The sequence below is a fragment of the Puccinia triticina genome, chromosome 7A (assembly GCF_026914185.1).
Source record: "Puccinia triticina chromosome 7A, complete sequence".
Taxonomy (NCBI): domain Eukaryota; kingdom Fungi; phylum Basidiomycota; class Pucciniomycetes; order Pucciniales; family Pucciniaceae; genus Puccinia; species Puccinia triticina.
Genome location: NC_070564.1, coordinates 679,774 through 699,297, shown reverse-complemented (window position 1 = coordinate 699,297; position 19,524 = coordinate 679,774). Strand labels below are relative to the sequence as shown.

Below are 19,524 nucleotides of genomic sequence, written 5' to 3'. Positions count from 1 at the left end.
ACGATTCAATCACGCAGGTAATCTCCACAACGCTGTTCCGACCGCTGTTTGAGGATGGAAATCATGTTGAGAAATACGTATTTTTGTATGAGATATTTATATAGAGACATCTTCTTTATAGACTTCCCGACTCAACGCTGATACTTGTCACCTGAAAGCACCTGGCGAACCATGTAAATCAACCATTATCCACAGCTTTTAACACAAGTAACAGGCAGGAAAATGATGCCTTTACAGAGACGTGATCAGCGCACGTATTCCGCCGTACATACAAACATATCCATACCAGGGCAGATTCATCCAGCAGTCCATAAAATATAACTGCATACAAAAGTTGTCCATCAGTATAAATATCCTTCTCCGCCTTGTCGGTCTGATGGGGGACATCCATTGCGCTTGCGCACAAATCTTGATGCATATAGTCTCGATTAATTTCTCACATCCAAGTTACCCCCCGAAAGTCAGTTTCCCCCAATCCGAGCATTCCACGCACTGCTTTAATAGATACTGTGCCTCAAGGAATAGCGAAAGAATCCGCGAAGTTTTTGCCGCCTCTACCGTAGTGTCCACTTTTCAGCCTCTTGAACTTTATTGAGTTGAGCTTTCCGAGGACGGCTGGGTTTTCACTAGTTCTGCTGTTTTACGAGGACCCTAGCCAGTTTATTTCGAAATCAAACCCAAGAGCAAGCATTGCCAATGTGAGTGCATTCACCACAAATAGATGAAGATCGAATGTGTGGAAAATGGGATTAGACTATCAATTGTATCACAGATTGCTTGACTGACTCGTCCTCCTAGTCTTACGCGACTAGAGAGATGACGCCCATCGTTGTGGAGCCGGCAGTTTCAAAACATCGTGAGGCCTCCGCCTACCAGTACCTATGCTTGGTGGCACACGCGGGGCACCAAGATGAAAATTCATCACCCCGCTCAGACGGCACGTCAAGCGAAGTCGAGCCTTTCGGTGCGGACAACGGCTTGCCTAGGAAAAGGACCGGTGAGCCGCCCTTGCGCGACCTTCCGGTGGATAGCAACACCCGACATAGCTGTCAGGCTCGTCGACTGCCTCTTGAGCTTCGCTTCACCCCGGTGAACTCCCCTACCGATAACACGGGGCCCGTTAGGCCTAGTAGCTCTGGGAAGGTCATCCCGCCACACCCCTCGAGCAAAGCCAATAAATGCCATGCGAGGCATTGTCGTCTCATAGGCTTTACACCCCTCGCCGAAGATACCCTCACCTCTTCGGAAGAAGATTCTATCCAATTTCTAGGGCCTCGTAAGGTGAAAGCTAAGGAAGTTGCACCGTGTGCCCTGTTCTACAAGCGTTCGGATGTCTTTGTCAGCTCCGAAATGGCGAGCCAAAATGTGCTAGCCTATAGCGAGAACCATTATCGGAATTTACGCTTCGATGATGAGATCTCGATCAGCGAAATAGAATATGCTCCTCAGCCCACCAATCAGGTGGGCAAGCAGTCCCAGCCACTCAAAGAACCGATAAGTATCAGTGCTCTTAGTCAAAGCGAAGTTTTCCAAGCGAACGAAAACGACCCGAAGATCCAACCTGAGCCGCACAGCTGTATGGATCGAGAGCCCATTGTACATGCGTTTTCCAAAAATCGATTAACTAGTATGCCTCTGACGTCGGAATCCGAATCTGGGGCTCATTTCAGTTACGACTACTTTCACCTCTTTAGTGATGAAACTGGGAGTCAACTCACTACTGCGAATGGAGCTGAGCGGATAACCCACTGGGAAAGTCCCTACAAGTCGAATGACTTGAATTCCGACCTGGAGAAATCGATTTCGAGTATCAATTCGTGCGGCATCCAATCCAGCGTATGGGATTCTACTCTTTCTTCGTTGACAAGGGCTACCTCGCCGGTTTCATCAATTTATTCGAGCGTGGTACCAAGTTATGATAACAAACTGCTAGGCGCATCTATTCCCGAGGAAAGATCCATCCAATCACAGTCCGAATTGATGGAATTCTCACATTTTACGATCAACACTCAAAATGAACCCGGGGGAGGTTCGATGACCCGAGAAGCGTTTAGTAAGCATCAACAAATTTCATCTAGCCTTCAACCTACTTCGGTTACTGATTACTGTGCCTGATTCAACTTTATTTTAGATTGGGAAGTAGATCATGGTAGTTTAGCAGACGATGAAAATGATTCGGACTGTTCCAGTGTCCAACTCGAGTCAGATGACGATCGAGAGTTGGAAGGCTACGCATATAATTTCTGTGAATTGAATGTGATCTCTTCCCCTTCACCCACTGGTTTCGGCAAGAAGGGTGAAACTGTACTACACAATAAGTCTGGCAAACTCACCCCAAACAAGATATGAATACTTATCCTGTTCCCTTCGTATCTATCCACCAGAGAAAGAGCTGTAACTTGTAGTCTGTGATTTCAAATTTTTGGCTTTTTGAAAAGCAAAACAAGAAATTGGAGTGTCTGTGCTGTATTCAATTTCAAAACTCAAAGAATCTTCCTCTTGAATTGTTTTTGGCTATCTGGATCATTTCATAGGTTCATTTTTACAAGGCTGCATGTGGATAACATTGTAAAAGGGATTTGTTATCTTGGTATCTTACAACATTGCAAAAGGGATTTGTTATGTTGATATCTTTCATAATTGCATTTACCCCCCTGTTCATCCATGCATACACTCAAAAATAATCTTTGTCAAGAAGATACCAGTCTGCAATCTTTGAGATGCTTGGCTACTATATTCTCTCAATTTTGATTCAGTTTAACAAATGTATTTACTTTGCCACCAGCATCAATCCTGATTCTCTTTCTTTAGTGAATTCAACCAATTTGTCTTGGCGATATCATTCAACTGTCAAATTGAAAGCAGGACCTGACTATTAAATACAGTACCACACCCTCTTGAACATGCAGGTACCTTATTTCAAATAGCAATCAGGCTTCCTGAAGAAAAATCATCCAACAATGTGAATGCCTTGTTGTTGAATCTCTCCAAAATATTACAGTGCCACTCCCAGCCCTTCTGTGTCAACCTTGGCAAAGGGTTGGTGTAAGTGCTTTTTTGCTCTCATAGTTGTACAAGCACTTGGCAAACAGTGTTTAGCCCTCACCAGGTCTAACAACAAAGAGAGTTCAAAATCCTGTCTCAACCAACAATTCAAGAGCTAGCCTTTGCTTCATAAAGTGGTGCTTTTGGGAAGCCACTCTTCTGCATGTAGAATAGTGTTAGCACTAGCAAAAGTGGGACCAAATTAGCTATGCTTTTGCAGCACTTTAAATTGCACCTTGAGGATTATAGCTACTAGATCTTGCACCATTTTCTTGAATAAAAAATCACTGAGAAATTGGACTTGAGATTCAGAGCTCTGCTATCTCTGTTGTGTTCATAGCTCAAAATATTGACCATTACCTCCTCTCTCCATTTAATTTTGAGGAAGGTCTTTTGCTTTTCTATTTCTCATTGGCCTTTATCCTTACCAGGACCACCATCCTTTGTTGTACCCTTTATCAGAATAAATACAGGAACATGAGATTTTCAGATATTATGCATACTTCCTTTCCACCTTCTTTTTTATGTTCTACCTTGACTCTTTCTTGGACCTTCTTCTCACCCCACTTCTTCCTGTTCTATTTCCCCCACTTACCTTGACTACCTCATGTCTCTGATAAGTTCTTTTTTCTCCTTTTTTGACTATTTTATTCTCCAGAGGCTTGAAAGACTGTGTTATTATACACTCTATATACCATCCTCCTGTGCCACCAATTACATATTTTTTCTCTATTTGGTGATGTACATAGCCTCACTGTTCCTTTTTCCATTTGACAGGTCACACAAAAGAGGTCAGGCAAACACTTTGCCACCTCCTAAAATTGCTTGATAACCATAGAACCAAAATTACAATATGTAAGAAAATATAGCCAATGGTGCTGGCTAATCCAAGCCAGTATTCTGCATTGGTCCTAAAATGTCTTGCCTGTTCTGAGACACCTTTTCCCCACCTCAAATTACAAGCTTCTAATCCAGGGCTTGGGGTTCTGAAAAAAGGAAGGTTGATAATGTGAGAAATTTGAAACCATGCATTCCAATATATTGATTGAATGAGAACCTGCAAACTTAAACCATTGATGTGTTGACGATGTAATTTCAGGAAGAGGATGATTGAATGAAAAATTCTTCAAATCAAAAATGCTGTCTTTTCTCAAACCTCTGGGGTAGAATATAAGAAATAAAGAAGGTAAATGTGACCTATGAAGTGTGGGATTATACCTATCTGAGGCAGATCAGTGTTTGCAAATTGGACCTCTTGCCATTGGCTCCACATTGATTCCTGTATGCAGTCATCTTTGTTTATGTTTTGACGAGTGTTGAATTAGGACAGAGTTTTTTTTCAGACCTGAATGGTGGTTTGTGTCCAACAGGCTTGAAAGAACAGAACTGGATTACAAAACAATGCAAACTTTGGTCACTGCTTTTGTCAAGTCTACTCAATACCACACATATTACACTAAATTAGATTAGCTCCTCTCAAAGTTAAATGTGAAAGCTGTAAAGCTTCCAGGCTGTTAGCTTTAGCTATAATATCAGGCCACTAAGCTCCACCAATTACAGCTAATTTGCTGACCACTGCAGCTAATTAGGTGTAATTCACAGGGGTAACCATGCAATTGTTTCAACATATTTTGTAGCTGTAATTATAGTTGAGTATGCACTACAATTTGATATTAGTGTATTGGCCACAAGAGCTTCTAAATTAAAATTCTAACTGGAGTGTAATATGTGAAAACTTGGTCTACTCCACTGACCCACAAGCTGGCCTCAATCCTGTGCCACCTTTTCAAGCTTTCTACTTCACTAACTGACCATTGTGCTTTTATGGACCATGTGCTTGGACTACATTCTTACCCATCTCACTGCCATTTCTCTTGCTTAGTCATCATATCAACTCGGTTACCCTCAACAGCTGTGAGCATTAGAACATGCTGCCAAACTTGTATCTGTTGTGCAAATATCCTTACAAAACTGTGGTTTCTTTGCTATTCTTTCTTTTTGCCCTTGATATTCATTCATACAAGCGGACAAACAAGCAGAAAACAACACAATCAGATAGCCTAACTTAACACAAGTCCCCCCTGGTGGGAGCGCTGTGGCTGGCGGCGAAGCCGCCCCTCCCGCAGGGAGGGACTTGTGCATTATCCCAAATTTTACGCGGGAGCAGAAAGTTCATTTGGCTGAGAGGTTTTTAAAATTTTTATAGCTCCTCCCCCAGCCTCTCCACCAATATGCCCTATCTGTACCCTATGCTGCTTTTCTTTCTCTACAATTTGGTCTACTCAGATTTTTTCTATCTCAATCTGTTGACCTTTTCAAAAGATCAAAAATGCACAAGTCTTCCAAATGAGGCTCCACTTGTTTGGGACTCCAGGAGTTGTTTTTCTGGCTACAAGATAGATAAGTGGTTCAAATTCCTTGCAAGAACAGAACCTACAACTCTGTGTATTCAGTTTTTCTATATTGGTTGGGATTTTTAGTGCAGCAGATCCTTTCTGCTCCTGCTTAAATCAAGACATAACTCATAAGCCTCTCCTGCGGAGGGCCCTCCGGGCGGGGTCCCCCAGACCCTCCGCCCGAGAGGCTTTGTTAAGCTAGCAGATAGCCAAGTATGAAAACAGCTTTGAGAAGATGTTCACTGTTCAAGAACATCAAGACCACTGATACAGGAAACAGTGACCCCAACAAGCTTGTCCTTTCTCTCTTTACCTCTCCCTGATCTCAAAGTATTTAAAATATATATATCTCTGAATTACATGGCGGAGAAAAGCTGACCAAAAAGAAGTGCAAGAACAAGACCAAAAGGACAAGAACAAGGGTGCATGTGTGGATGCGCAATGGCTGATAGATGCCAACAAAGACAACTTGATTAGGAAGAGGGACCACATACATAAGGGAACAAACACTGAACAGTGATTGGACTTGTATTCTTGTGTGATATGAATGCTATATATAATGATTTATTTCAATGTGATAATGTATGTATATATATATAATATGTAAAAAAGAAACACCATGTAAAAGGATGTAGTCTGTACCTATTAAGAAAAAAAACCAATGTATTTGTGTGTATGGATGTGTTTTTGCAGATAACAAAAGGGTGGAAAAGAAGAAATCTAAGGGGGCAGTCACGTGGGTGATAAAACAACTTCAAAAAGAAAGCGACAACAACAACTAGAAGAAGGTACTGTGGGACGCTCTTGTGGTGTCCGGAGAGCGGCCGGACAAAGACAAGAGCAGCAAAAAAACGCGAGCCCAAAAAAAAAGCGAGCCTCGGGGACGGCGGAAGAGAAAGGGAGAAGAAGGCCAGGATGGGAGGGGGGAGCAAGAAAAGATCAATGGATGAGAGGTAAGGAGCCCATGGCGCTGCGGAGGATGATGATAATGATAGGATTGAGAGGGTGGCTGATAGACGGAGCATTAGACGCAAGGAACATAGATCGAGTCTCTGCGACTGTCGGGACGGGGCAGAGTCCTACCAAAAGCCAAAAAAGCAGAGTGACGGTCAGCCTCAAAGGAATGGGGGGAGGACAGAGAGAGAGAGAGAGAGAGAGACTGAACTCGTCGGGGTAAGAGGACGGGCCGCGGAGGATGCGCATGAGGGTCTCGGTGTCGACGGTGGTCTGGTTAGGGACGAGGTTGAGGTGGCCGAAGCTCATCCGACGATCGTTCTGGGCCAGACTGGATATGGGCCTACTCGGGCTGCAAGACTGTGCGGAGAGTGGTCTGAGAGAGTGGTCGTCGGCGGGCGACGGGGGGGCGAGTCTGGCGGAGGAGAGGGGGGAGGAAGAGGAGGGTGCATAGCGCATGGCGGGATGGAGGAGGGGCTTGGGGGCGAGGCTGGGGCGGATGGGCAGGGAGTAGAGACAGATGCTTCTGCGGTCCCGGACGCCGATCCCAGCGAGTCCGCATTCCTCGGTCTCGGCCTCGTAGGCCGAAGCTAGGGAGGTGTCGGCGGTCTCGTTGGCCGAGGAGGGCGTGGAGGAGAGCTCGGAGGACATGATGCTACTCGGATGGCCGTCGGAAGACACGCTGAGGTCCTCGACCGGGCTCGCCAGTCTGCTGCTGGCCATCTCCGTCGCCGGCGGCACCGCCCCCGCACCGCCCGCCAGCTGCTCGTCGTCCGCATGCAGCAGCAGGCTCGGGGAGAGGCTGAGCCGCTTCCAGAACGACCGCGAGGCGCGCGAGGGCGACTTGAGCGAGCCTGGGGCGGCCACACTCAGTCCTCCGGCTTCTTCCGCCCGGTACAGCGAGCCGGTCTCGTCGCAGCTCAGGCTCGGGCTCGTCTTCGGGAAGCTCTCGAAGGGGATCTGGAGCGACAGGTCGGATCCGGGCGAGGCGCGGGCCACGGTGGGGTCATTCGAGCGACTCTTGCTGAGGTTCGGAGTCGGATCTGAGCTGGCAGTGAGGGTGGGGTCGATCGGGGGTGCTGCTGAGTTCTGTTTGCTGCTAAATCGAGTGGAGAGCCGTCTGAAGAACCTGAGCTTGTTCTTCTTGTCAAGTTTTTTCGCCTGGGAGCTCTCAGTGAAGGCCATGATGCTGAGTGTGTCTTTGTCCAGGTCTGCTTGGGTTGTTGGAGGTGCCGTCTGGGCCGGTCCGCCCGCCTGGTTTTGGATTGTGGATGAGGCCGCCGGGCGTTTTGTGGAGCGAAGAGACGAGAAGGTGCTGGAGATCGCCATGGGAACTGGGGATACTGCTGGACGGATAGGGAAGCTGTAAGGAAGGAAAATGAATGGCGAAGAGTGGGGCAGTCAGGAAGCCGTTTCCCAGCCCAGCGTGTACGTATTTATTGAGGAGGAAATTGTGACAAAGCGGGGCCGATCGAGGAAGCTGGAGACAGACAGGCAGTCTGTCGGGCGCTAGCCAGATAGCGGGCGATCCAGTTATCTCTATTGGCGGCAGGGGATGACGGGTGCCAAGGTCCGAGCCAGGCCCAGCCTGCCAGAACAGAGCTGACAGGAAAGAAAAGACACTTGTTGCTGCTGAGGACGTCATGAGAAAGAGGCTCGGGGGGGACGCCGGATAGTGATCTCAATGACAACTTGCAAGATGGAGCAGGGCATGGTCCGCGGCTCGGGCTCAGGCTCTTCTCTCTTTCATGCTTGGTGCACTGCGATATTCAGCAGTGTCTGTGCGCATGGACTAGGGGGCCGTTCGGGAGGAAGGAAGAGTGTGTGCGAAGAAGAAAAGTGTTGCGCACCTGCTCTGGTTGTAGGGGAAAGCTCAAAGCGCTGGAGGATGGGGGGTGGGATGGGTTGGGGGGGGGATGGAAGAGTTTGTTGGCAATCTAACTCTGCTCGGGAATATAATCACAAATCAATCGAGTCGAGGAGGCGGCCACAATCGAAGTCGGTCTAATATGGTTTGCAGGGCTGGTGGGTCCTGCTCTGCCTGCTGGTCCAGGCTTATAACAGGCTGTTTCCGCGGCCAGGTCTCATCGGGAGTACTCTTTCAGCAGCCACTGGCTTCGCAACTCGGCTGGCTGCTCTCTGGGTGCCATCCCAACCTGCGAAGAACAGTAACCGAGCCAGCTGGGAGCCCACCATCGCCATGGACGGAGCCCAGTCCCATGGGAAAGATCATCAGCATCATCATCCAGATATCCCGATCAACAAATCCAGCGGAGACAAGCATCTCACCAGAACCACAGCAACACGCTGCTGTACCAGTCTCATCCAAAACTATCCAGAGGACTCGGCAACGGCTGGGAGCGAGGACTCATCTGGCTATCTCAATAACAGCCAGGCCTCCTCGGCTGGCCGCACTCCCTTAAAGCCCCGGCACAAACAGCCCTAAACCAAGCAGATAACCCTTCCTGTGGCGCTCATCAAACCCTCTCAAATTGCAGAAGATATCCAGATAAACCCTGCAATCAGTCCATCATTCCAGAGAAGAAGAAATGTACATATCTACAAGCAGAAAATTAGCTGTATACACCCAGAATATAGCTTAGCGAGCCTAGAAGGGAATGTGGGGAAGACACAGTGCTCTGCACATCCGACCAGCCGGGCCGGCGGGGGGACCCGGATGCTTGCACAGATAAGGGGCAGATGATCATCATCCAGCGTGCAGAATTACAAACCTACCTCCACACAAATCGAGCCCAGTGGCTGTGGGCATAAATATGATCACAACACTCAATCCTCAGCATTTCCGCCGCCGCTACATGCGCTCCACCGCCTTGCTTGTGGCCTGCTGGACGTTCTGGCTCAAGAAATGGATCCGAGTGGAGATATCTGAGTTGCCATCCTTTTTTTTTGTCGAGAGGAAAGTGATCAGGTGGAAGTGCAAACATGTGCTTAGTTGATGAACCTTCTTCAATTACAAACAAATCACGATCTAGATTATTGGCTTCAAAGATCCCACCGAACGAAAGGAACTATACATAAGTTGAGGGGAGAGAAAGAGCAGAGATGTGGAGACCGAGGGCTGCTTCCAAGGACAATGTGCATTTTTTTTTTTGTTCAAGCCAAGTTTCTCTAATTGAATATATGATTATAAAACGACGAAAAGAAGAACCACTCAATGAAAGACAAAATAAGCAAAGAAAGTACAAGTTACAGGGGCTAGTAGTAGGTGGAGCACAAAAAAAAAGACAAAACAGTAAAAAAGAGATACAAAGATCGTGGGTGCGAGAAGAAGTACATGGGTTGGAAGTGCGCAGAAGGAGATGGGTTGCGAGTGCGGAGAGAGGTGGGGATCCCAGGGAAGTATACAACAAACAGTTGGAGTCAAGAACATGTGTACAGTGCAGGCCTGATTGACGGAGGGGGGGAGCGGAGAAACTAGATGGGTGGTCTTTGGACTTTTGTCTCGGATTTTCAGTGGTGTCTAGAAACGCCCGGGTTATTTTCGACGCTCATTGGTCTGACCTGGGCGGCGATTTCCTGCGAGGAGTATAAGAGATATGAATCAGTACAGAGCTGTCAAGAGGCCATATCCCGATTGATATAAGAAGAATCGATGTACCAGTAGAATGAGTCCCCGCGCCCGCTGAACGTGCTTCGCTGGACGGAGAGCTGGTGTTCTAGTCGATGGGTAACGATGGCTAAGTCAATGGGTTTGTTCATCACTGCGTTCTCGTCGATTGGGCTCTTGATGAAGTGGGGTGGTGTCGGGGCGATAGAAGGGGACCTACATAAACAGCATTGCATTCAGAATGACAGTAGGAAGGGAAATCCAAACAAGAAAACGCATACCGTGGTGGTTCGGAGTCCGCGTCCGATGCTCCCTCCGAGTCCGCCTCGGATACGGTCCGCAGGATCGAATGGAAGTTGTTGGGGCTTGATGAGTACGGGCCCGGGCGGTAGACGGTGGTGTTGGCGCCTTTGCAGATAGTTTTTTGTTTGATGGATTTCAAGCGGGCGACGAGGTTCGGGAACCGGTTCGAAAAGCGCGAGATCGGGCCGACGATCTCCTGCTCCTCTTCCCGGAGCTCTCGTAGCGGCCGGGCCCCGCTGTCCTCCTCGAAGCTGATCACCCGCGTGTGTCTGTGCTTTCTGTCGAGGTAAGCCTCCTCGTCCGTCAGAGCAGCGCTCGGGTAGAAAGACGTCTCATGGCTGCGCTCGATGTCAGAACTTGACGAGTACCTCGAGTCGCTCATACCGGCTTCCGTCTGGAGACCCACCAGCGAATTCGAATACCGGGAGACTTGGAGGGAGTAGGTGGCCGGAGGAGGCGCTAATGAGGAGATCCGCGATTTCGGCCTCAAATATCCCGCCGGAACTCCAAACAGCGATCGGTATTTCTCCTTTTGTTCATCGTGGGTGATGTGTCTGATCTGGCTTTTCTCAACCGATGGGTGTCCTCCCCCATGCACTCTGGTCGGATCCCCATGAGATGGCGACAGGCGAGAAGTGCCAAGCTTGTGGGCTTTGTATCTGCGATAGATGATCAGGAAGGCCAGCGTGATGATTGAGAAGGCACTCGCCCCGCTGAGGACAACAAATAGCACGCCGTGGTGAGGTGAGACGGCGGGGGACGAAGCTTGCGTTGAGCTGGTCGGGCTCGAGTCGGATGCGTACAGGACCAAGGGAGCATTGGTGACTGATGTTGAATTAGCAAGTCCGTTTTCCTGGCAACACCACAACAGCAGAATCAGAGACTGTCAGTTCATGAATGAATGGATCGGTGCAAATAAGTAGATGCCAAACATTCGACTGCGTTGATGATAGAACAGATGGCACATAGCACAATCTGCTTACATTTCTCGCTAGTGGAAGTTACCATGTAGAATAAACAACAGAGATGGGGTGAGAAGATCACTCACTGGGGCTGTTTTCTGAGGAGATCTCTTGAGCAGCACAGCAGCAGCCGCTGACTGGCTGGCTTGGATGAAAGCAGTGGCGCAACCAATCTGGACAGTGAGTGGATGTAACTTGAGCATAACCGTCGATGAGGTTGGATCTGGGTTTACTGGATCTTATTGGAGCCTCAGGTCAACATGGCACTCGAGCGACATGCAGAAAGGGGCCGCGCGTGGATGGATGGAGTCGGATGGTGGCAAGAGCGGGACAGGCCGATGCTGGGCTACCTGATTAATGCAGCCCCGTTCGGCGAAAAAAAGGTCAAGATAATGTCCGAAGAAGGAGGGGATTAAGGTTAGAGCGAGCGTGGTCCTCGAGCTTCACCGGGCCTTTTTTTTTTCTTTCTTTCTTTATAAGGATCTCAGATGCGATTGCAAGCGAACAAGGAAGCTACCGCCCCAATCGGCTCTTCATCCCCTTCGGATCGACCTAGATCCCGATGGCACACGTCAAACTGAAGCCAGCCCCTCGTCCACGGGATTTAGCAGTTTGTTGCAACAGATCTGTGCGACAAGAGAGCACTTCGCCTGCTTTCGATGTTCATTAACGACCAGCTTTCGCGTTCGAGCCATCACTTCTTTACCCCTGTTTTGTTCTCTCCCAGATCAACAAGCTGCGCTAAATGTGGCGCGCCCTCGGTGTGTATAGCACCGGCCCATCCAAGTACATATTACCATGGTGGCAGTGAAATCTCGTCGGTAACCACAATCCTTCGATCGCCGACCCGGTACAGCCAACTGCCAAGCATGTGCCGTTCGAATCACTCGGTAGTATTTTTTATCCAAACAGCTTGGCTAAAATTAGTATCAGCGATATCCACCCCCGCAAACTAGTGCCAACAACGGCCGTCTTGGCAACTCCATTATTCCCGACCAGCTTGCACTCGTACTGAAAGGCAAACTTCTCGAAAGTGTAAAAAATTTATATCAATCTGAAAACCAAGCGTATCCAAGCTTCTGGGGTGTTAGGTCGCAAACTCAAGTAATCTTAGCTTTAGTCATGTGTGTAGCCGGCGCGTCGGTACCGCTGGCAACGGCTCCTCTCTTGCCTCACAGAGAGTGGAAACTGATACCGGTGTTGACCCGTGATGCGTTTGTTGTCGTCAAGTTCCCAGCTATGTTTTGCATATGGAGCACTTGGCACCAGATTAGAAGTGGCGCCTCACCTGAAGGTGCTACTACTATTTCTCTTGAGATTGATGGCTCATCAACTTGAGCTATGGCTAGAAAAGGAAAGACTCGATTAATTAATCCTTAGAAGAGTTGTGATTGTCGTTGCTCGAGTGTCGCAAGTCTCATATGCAAAGTCTATCAGACCGAGCCATATGCATCTGTCCGCTCCACGGGGAACCCCCGGGGAATTAATTCGCTCAATCATGCAGACAATGAGATTCCCAGCTTGAAAGCAACGCTGGCATTTTCGAGCTTCCGTCCACATCCGAAGCAGAAGCTCATTGGGGGTTATATCCCTGAGTCAAGTCGCTTCGCGCCTGGAAGACATTTCTGTTCAATTCTGAATCTCGAAGATAATCGCACTGTAAACAGTCGAGAACAACCCGCGATCAGTTTACATATCAAAACTTCACCGCGGCTTTGTTTTCTTGGACAAGAGACTTCACAGTCGATGTAAAAACCGGCCAGAAAACACGCCTAGTATCACACCTTGTGAGATTTAAGACAGCTCTTCATGTTGGGCGAGATTGCATCCAGCGAGCACGAAATCTGACGGAGCTTCTTACGAACGAGTGAAGCTCGGCCGCATGTAATTTGGTCTCAAGTCACATTGAACCGATGAGGTCTCCGTTGGAGTCGGTAGAGCTGCAAAATAGTGATCCCACTTACCTTCACAAACCGAATTCTGTGGTCAGGTCGAGATTATCAGGATACACCATGGGTTCATTTGCTCGGGTGTCTCATCCGATCATAAGGTTTTTTCTTGCCGGCAAGGTAACGTCCAAATTAGCCTGTGTGACAAGGATTAGCAATATATAGCAGTCCTCAAATCCCTAAAAATATTGAAACACGGATTCGAATGTGATCACTGCTACAAATGTGTTATCGAAAACACTCAGCTGCACAAGCCTTCCGATACCTTGGTTTATAATGGTTCTTATCATAGGAACTTGCTATGTAATGCTCCACGACCGGCGCAACAAATTACAGAGTGCGTCAAATGGGACTATCAACCTTTGTTCAAAAGTTGCGCTCCTTGCATACTATGTACGGCACTCACCGGACTGAACACGGAGAGCCTCGATGTCAACCCGTCTTTCTGCCGATTAATCGAAACGGGCCCTTTGGCCTTAATCAAAAGTATATGCCACCTATCTGGACGCTGACAAACAATTGATGATTAGAGTATTTTCTACTTCCCGGTTCAGGATACATATTGAACGGGCTGTTGCCATACGCCAGACCGATCGTTTAGGGGGCTCTGGATAATAAACTCGCCTTTCTAGCCTAAGTCAGTCTTATATCTGATAACCTACGATTGTGCAGGGAGGTGTACACATAACTCACAGACTGTATAATCTACTGTAGACTTGCTTTAGCAATCCTCAGCAGCATCACAAAATATTTCATCCCGGATTTATAGCGAATAGCATGGGGGAATGGATGAAATGGATATGTCTTTATGCTGAACAGCCATCCAGAGACCTTCGCGCTTCCGGCAGCCTTTCGCGAAGTTCAAGTCACCGCCATCCGTACATACCCAAGAAGTATACACATAAGACAAGGTAGGAATCACGTGGACGTGATGTTGGGGTTTCTCCTATCGGGTCTACCTGGATGTTTATGAGCTGAGCAATTCGATACGCAATAGTTGACTGTCCACACAAGACTATGGACTAACAAGCAGCTATAATGCCAGAATCACGGGTACAAACATTACTTACCCCCATAGCCCTTATCTCCAGTTCTCCGCCCATTGTGGCTCCGGGCTAGGGCTTTTTCCCGACCTACTACATAGTAATCGCGGTGCTGGCTTTCCCCTCTAACAGTCTCTAAACCATCACTCACCTTCGATAGACATGAAGGGTGCCCCCGGATTCCGCCTGTTTCCGAACTGCCTACAATCTCAAAACACCCAAAACTGCTCGCTTCTCTTCTCGCTTCTCATATCCAGTACCTCTTGGGAGACATCAACCATGGGCGCCTCTTCTGAACATGCTCCACCAGTATCATCCCCTCTCTCTGGCTGCCTTACTTCACCTGCGATGTTCTTCGGCTCTACCAGTTCCACGCCGAATTGCTGCTACTGGATCTCTCTACAAGAGGCCCGCGAAACTCCCGACCTCACTTCAAGTGTAAAGCATTCATACCGTTTTACGGCAAAGGGGATGGAGTTGATTGCGGAGGAGGGCAAGATACTTCTGGGTCAACGGATTCACCCTAATGACGTGAGATTGTGCCACTGGTCTCCTAGCTCATTTCAGGTCAGTCTTTACTCAAATATTCTTATTGTATCCCATCCTAAGTTTTAATGAATTTTGTTTCTCTCTTTTGACAATCTTTCGACACGATTAGCCAAAGACTTGAGTGGTCGATTTGCTACTCATTCTTGAGCCGCCCTCGCAATCAGGGGTAAGTCAATCAACACAATGAACCTTGTAGCTTAAGGCTCTTCCACCAGGGGCTAATCGGGTTGCACACCTTTGATACTTGCAAACAAACACAATCATTATCCTCTCATTCAATCACTGTCCCTACAATTATTACATTCCGTTACGGCACTGTATCCAACAGAGGTGGTCAGAAAACTGTCAAGGTCAGTTTCTTTTGCCATCGTTTGTGCCTCACACGGTTTGGATGAATTTCTGATTGTTTCCTTTTTTTTCTCGAATCAATCACCATTTTTATCAACCTTTTTACTTAGATATCAACATGAAAGCTTCCGACTCAACTCGGCGAACTTTCCCATTTATTTATTATTTATCTCCAAATGAAAAATTGTACAACTATATAGGTGTCAAGTGGCGGTATCATGTGGAGAAGAAGCCGGACAAAAGCTTAGCCATTATATCATCAATCACTAAATAAGCGTCTAGGTCCAAGAGAGTAGAGATAGGGAAAAAAGGATCAAGAACAAAAGTTGAGAAGCGCGGTATTAAGGATTTGGTCTTTTCTCTGTAAGAGGAATCTTTTCAGCTTCTTGGAGCTGCTGAGCTAGTAATACCTGGCCTCCTAAATAAAACATTTCAAAGTAACAATCAGTCGTAATTTTTTGATTAGGATGATATGTTTGTTGATTGGGATGGTCTGAATTGTTGCTTGCTAAGTTAGCAGTCTCGCACTCCCAAATAAGTAATAGTCTTATGGTATAAAGTGGAACCTAACTTCCATCAATATGTTTTTGCCATAGGCCTTGTCTTAAGGCTGTGATTCTAGAGCAGAGTGGTTCAGACTCCAGAGCTACTACTCTGCCTTTACCTTCTGTCTACTGAATACAATATCATCAAGGAAAAGCTAAGGAAATAAACCAGGGTAAATAATACACCAGGAAAAAAAAAAATTCACTTGATGACAAGTGACATCATGCCAGCTCCAGCGGGCTACACACCATCTGCCCACCATCTACCCATCATCTACCCAACATCTACCCACCATCTAACCACTTTCAGAATTTCCACAGGAGATCCTCAGTTTTCACTGGGCACCACTGATCCCCATTTCTGTTCAGCTGATACTCAGCTTTAGCTCCAAGCTTATGCTCAGCTTTTTTTCCCAGCTCATGCTCAGCTTTGTTGCCCAGATCAGAACCAGTCCTGGCCCAGCTGCGTTTCAGCTTTATTCCACTCATGGCTCATCTTAGACTCATACTAAGACTATCATTGGCCCAGCCAATGCTCAGCTTTGGACCAGTATTGGCTCAGCTGATTTTCAGCTTTGGATAAATCTCGGCCCAGCCAATGCTCAGATTCTGAGTCTGACCACTCCTGTAACAGCTTATGCTCATCTGTGGACCAGCCTTGGCTCAGCTGATGCTCAGCTGTGGACCAACCTTGGCTAAGACAATGCTCAGCTGTGGACCAGCCTTGGCTCAGCTGATGCTCAGCTGTGGACCAGCCTTGGCTCAGCTGATGCTCAGCTGTGGAACAGCCTTGGCTCAGGTGGTATTAATCTTTTGAATAGTCTCAAAACATCTGATACTCAGCTTTAGAACAGCCTTGGCTCAGCCAATGCTCAGCTTTGTACCAGCATTGGCTCAGCTGATGCTCAGCTTTTGAAAAGTTTTGGCCCAGCTGGTGTTAATCTTTGGAACAGTATTGTCCCAGCTGATCCTAAGCTCTGCACAAGCCTTTTCCAAGATGATGCTCAGCTTTGGACCATTGTTGGCTAAGCTGATGCTCAGATTTGGAATATTCTTGGTCCATCTGACACTTGGATTTGTATCAGGCTTGGAATATCCAATGCTCAGCTGTGGCCCAGGCTCAGCCAATGCTCAGCTTTGGCCCAGGCTCAGTCAATGCCTACTGCTCAGCTTATGATGAGCATCAGCTGTTCCTGGGAAAAAACTAGGATCAGCTGACTGTGCCACATTGAGTGCTCTGGTGCAGTCCTGCAAGCTCTACAAGTGCTGGTGGAGCAGACTTGGAGCAGCGCTGGAGTAGCTCTGGAGCAGAAACCAAAGCTGCATCATGTCACTTGCCATCAAGTGACTATTTTTTTTTCCTGGTGATAAATACCAAAAATAATACAAGAAGCTCCGGCTACACACCCAGCCACCGTGCGACATGGGCCGGTCATCGAGCGCATTATGCCAACTCCTTCAATATCTGGCACAGGCCTGTCATTGAGCGGAGTACACATACACCTTGATGCCCGGGTCTGTTCCGGTTATGAGGAGGAGGAAACACTCCCCTTGATGATTGGTTCTGTTCCAATTATCAAGAGGAGTACTCCCTCCAGGACCAGTTTGTTCTGGTCATCTTATCCTTTTCTTCAATCAAATTCTCAATCTTAATGCCTAGTCTGTGGAGAGAAGGAGAGGGTCTGTGGTTCTGGATCCTAAGATGGTAGATTGCAGGATGAGGAGACAGTCTGGATCTCCAGCCTCTCAAACCTTGAGAGTGAATTCTGTGACATGTACATATGAGAGCTCACACTAAGGCTCATAAGATGATCACAAAAATGCTAAATCAAAATAGTATAATTCCAAACTTTGATAATATTCCCCTAAAAAAACAAGATTCTATACCAATGGCAAAGGGTGCCAAACATTTTCTGTTACTTTTTTCTTTTCTTTTTTGAATGAGGGGACACAAATTGAGACAGATTCTATATGATCAGGGATGAAAGTTGAAATTGAACTACCAAATTTAAACAGGGGATAGAGCAATAAGAACAAAAATGATTTCTCAATTAAAAGAGGCTTGAAATCAATTTGAAACCAATTCCATTTACATCTCTTTTGGCCAGAAAGGAAAAAAAATGGAGATTAGTTTCAATTCAAAGAAGGAGGAAAATGAAATTTTATGGATTCCAAACATACAATTTGAGCTGAAATAGATGAACTATGTTAATGTTGTGATCACAGGCCCATTTTGGCTTGAGGCTTGATTTAATGCTGCATCTAGACACTTCAAAATCCTGACCTGAGGGTTATTGTCTACATGGGTCATGATGAGCCATCTTCTTTCTGGAGAAACAGGCCATGGCAGCAAGGTATCCTCCTTTGGCTCTATGGAATAATCATGTACACTACCTGGTGTGTCAAGAAGAATCCATTGGGAGTCAAGATAATATTTCCTGGAAATTTTAACAACTCTTTCTACATCAACACCAAGGTATCTACTGCTCCAATACAGATGCTCCCTGAAATGCCATAGTATGCTTTTTTTATTGTCCTGAAATTCAGTCATTGGAATTCCTTGATGTCTTTTGGATTGAAAAATACCTAATGAATCCAAAATTTTTACTTGGAGATGTAGTTTAAATTTTGGCTTATCTTGGGATACTGGATACATCCTATTTGGAAATTGTGTTGAGAGTCTATAGTATTTTGAAATTTTATCTGCTTCTTGTGCAGTAAGTTCACCTTTTTCAATGAGTGATTTTCTTATTAATCTCCAATTTTCTACAATTGTCAGCTCAGAAGTTTGTTTTATCATGGTGTTAAATCGCCTCATCCCTTCATAAAATCCTATCAGCATAAGAGAAATATTGAGTCCCTTCATAAAAGTTATTTCACTGTTGTGGAAGATATTTTTGATCTTTTTGTAGGTTTCTAAACTCATGTCACTAAGTGGCAGATGTGGAGACCTATTTCCAATCTTCAAGTGGCTTGCCAAGCTTTCCATGAAATCAAAATCTATACTCTCTTCTTTCAGATACTCTCTGAAGCCATCCAAATTAAATTCCAAGTCTTGAAAATAAGTTGATTCATGTTCAAGTGGTGCAGATGAGTGAGATTTGTTTTCTTTGAATCCATATTTGGCTAGGTCATTTTTTAAACTTTTTCCATTTCCTTTTGGTAGCATGTATGTGGTCCTTTGCAGTCCAGGGTAAATTTCATCTTGTTCAACCTTGGAACCAGCTGGATGGAAGGCTAATTTAAACTTCTTGTAAACAGGACTTGTATGATGATCCTCCAATTCCTCAAAATCACGGACCCATGCATGTAAAACTGTGTTATCATTCTGAAAAAAAAAAAAAAACAGAAAGGGAAAAACAAAAATCACAGAAAAGAGATATGAAGGCAGCATATCTTCATCAGCTATCTTTGGACTGTGTTTGAATTATCACAAATCATCCTTACTTCATTATCAATTTTCTCCTGTATCAAAAGTTCTGATTCTGGATAATACCAGAGGTTTAGCAAGTAGCCCTTGAAATCAGCAGCTAATTCCAAGTTTCCATAGTCTTTTTCTGAACTTAAATTTGGGAAAGAAAAGAATGTCAGAATATTGGTCTCCAGATTTTGTTTAGAATCTCAAAATAACTGAACTCTTTAGAATTTTCTTCAGCTTCAAGACTTTTCAACCTTGATTCTGGATTTTTCTCAATTTTACTTTTCTTGTTGCTTTTCATTTTCTTCCTACCCATAGCCTTACCAGATTTTTTCTTCTGTTTATTCCCAGCTTCCTGAATTTCATTTTCCACATGTGCACTTTTTTGATTGATTTGTTTGTGTGGTAAGAATTGGAACAAAATAGCAGAATCAACATCTAATT

At 46.2% G+C, this 19,524-nt stretch overlaps 5 protein-coding genes across 5 annotated transcripts; 3 read left to right on the top strand and 2 right to left on the bottom strand.

The window, feature by feature from the left end:
• Window positions 1–376: 376 nt before the first annotated feature.
• Window positions 377–2,349, top strand: PtA15_7A88 (uncharacterized protein; the record flags this gene model as incomplete). The annotated part of the gene is made up of 4 exons (XM_053171483.1): window positions 377–460; window positions 564–698; window positions 799–2,053; window positions 2,132–2,349. 4 exons carry the CDS (start codon window positions 377–379, stop codon window positions 2,347–2,349), a joined length of 1,692 nt encoding a protein of 563 aa, XP_053021917.1.
• Window positions 2,350–6,465: 4,116 nt separating this feature from the next.
• On the bottom strand, window positions 6,466–7,724 carry PtA15_7A87 (uncharacterized protein; the record flags this gene model as incomplete). The annotated part of the gene is made up of 2 exons (XM_053171482.1): window positions 6,466–6,520; window positions 6,607–7,724. The coding sequence occupies 2 exons, from the start codon at window positions 7,722–7,724 to the stop codon at window positions 6,466–6,468; spliced, it is 1,173 nt and encodes a 390-aa protein (XP_053021916.1).
• Window positions 7,725–8,311: 587 nt separating this feature from the next.
• On the top strand, window positions 8,312–8,841 carry PtA15_7A86 (uncharacterized protein; the record flags this gene model as incomplete). The annotated part of the gene is made up of 2 exons (XM_053171481.1): window positions 8,312–8,393; window positions 8,477–8,841. 2 exons carry the CDS (start codon window positions 8,312–8,314, stop codon window positions 8,839–8,841), a joined length of 447 nt encoding a protein of 148 aa, XP_053021915.1.
• Window positions 8,842–9,904: 1,063 nt separating this feature from the next.
• PtA15_7A85 (uncharacterized protein) lies at window positions 9,905–11,431 on the bottom strand (the record flags this gene model as incomplete). The annotated part of the gene is made up of 4 exons (XM_053171480.1): window positions 9,905–9,932; window positions 10,015–10,179; window positions 10,245–11,119; window positions 11,315–11,431. 4 exons carry the CDS (start codon window positions 11,429–11,431, stop codon window positions 9,905–9,907), a joined length of 1,185 nt encoding a protein of 394 aa, XP_053021914.1.
• A 2,951-nt stretch (window positions 11,432–14,382) lies between these two features.
• PtA15_7A84 (uncharacterized protein) lies at window positions 14,383–14,890 on the top strand (the record flags this gene model as incomplete). Its single annotated transcript, XM_053171479.1, has 2 exons — window positions 14,383–14,787; window positions 14,879–14,890. The coding sequence occupies 2 exons, from the start codon at window positions 14,383–14,385 to the stop codon at window positions 14,888–14,890; spliced, it is 417 nt and encodes a 138-aa protein (XP_053021913.1).
• Window positions 14,891–19,524: the final 4,634 nt, after the last annotated feature.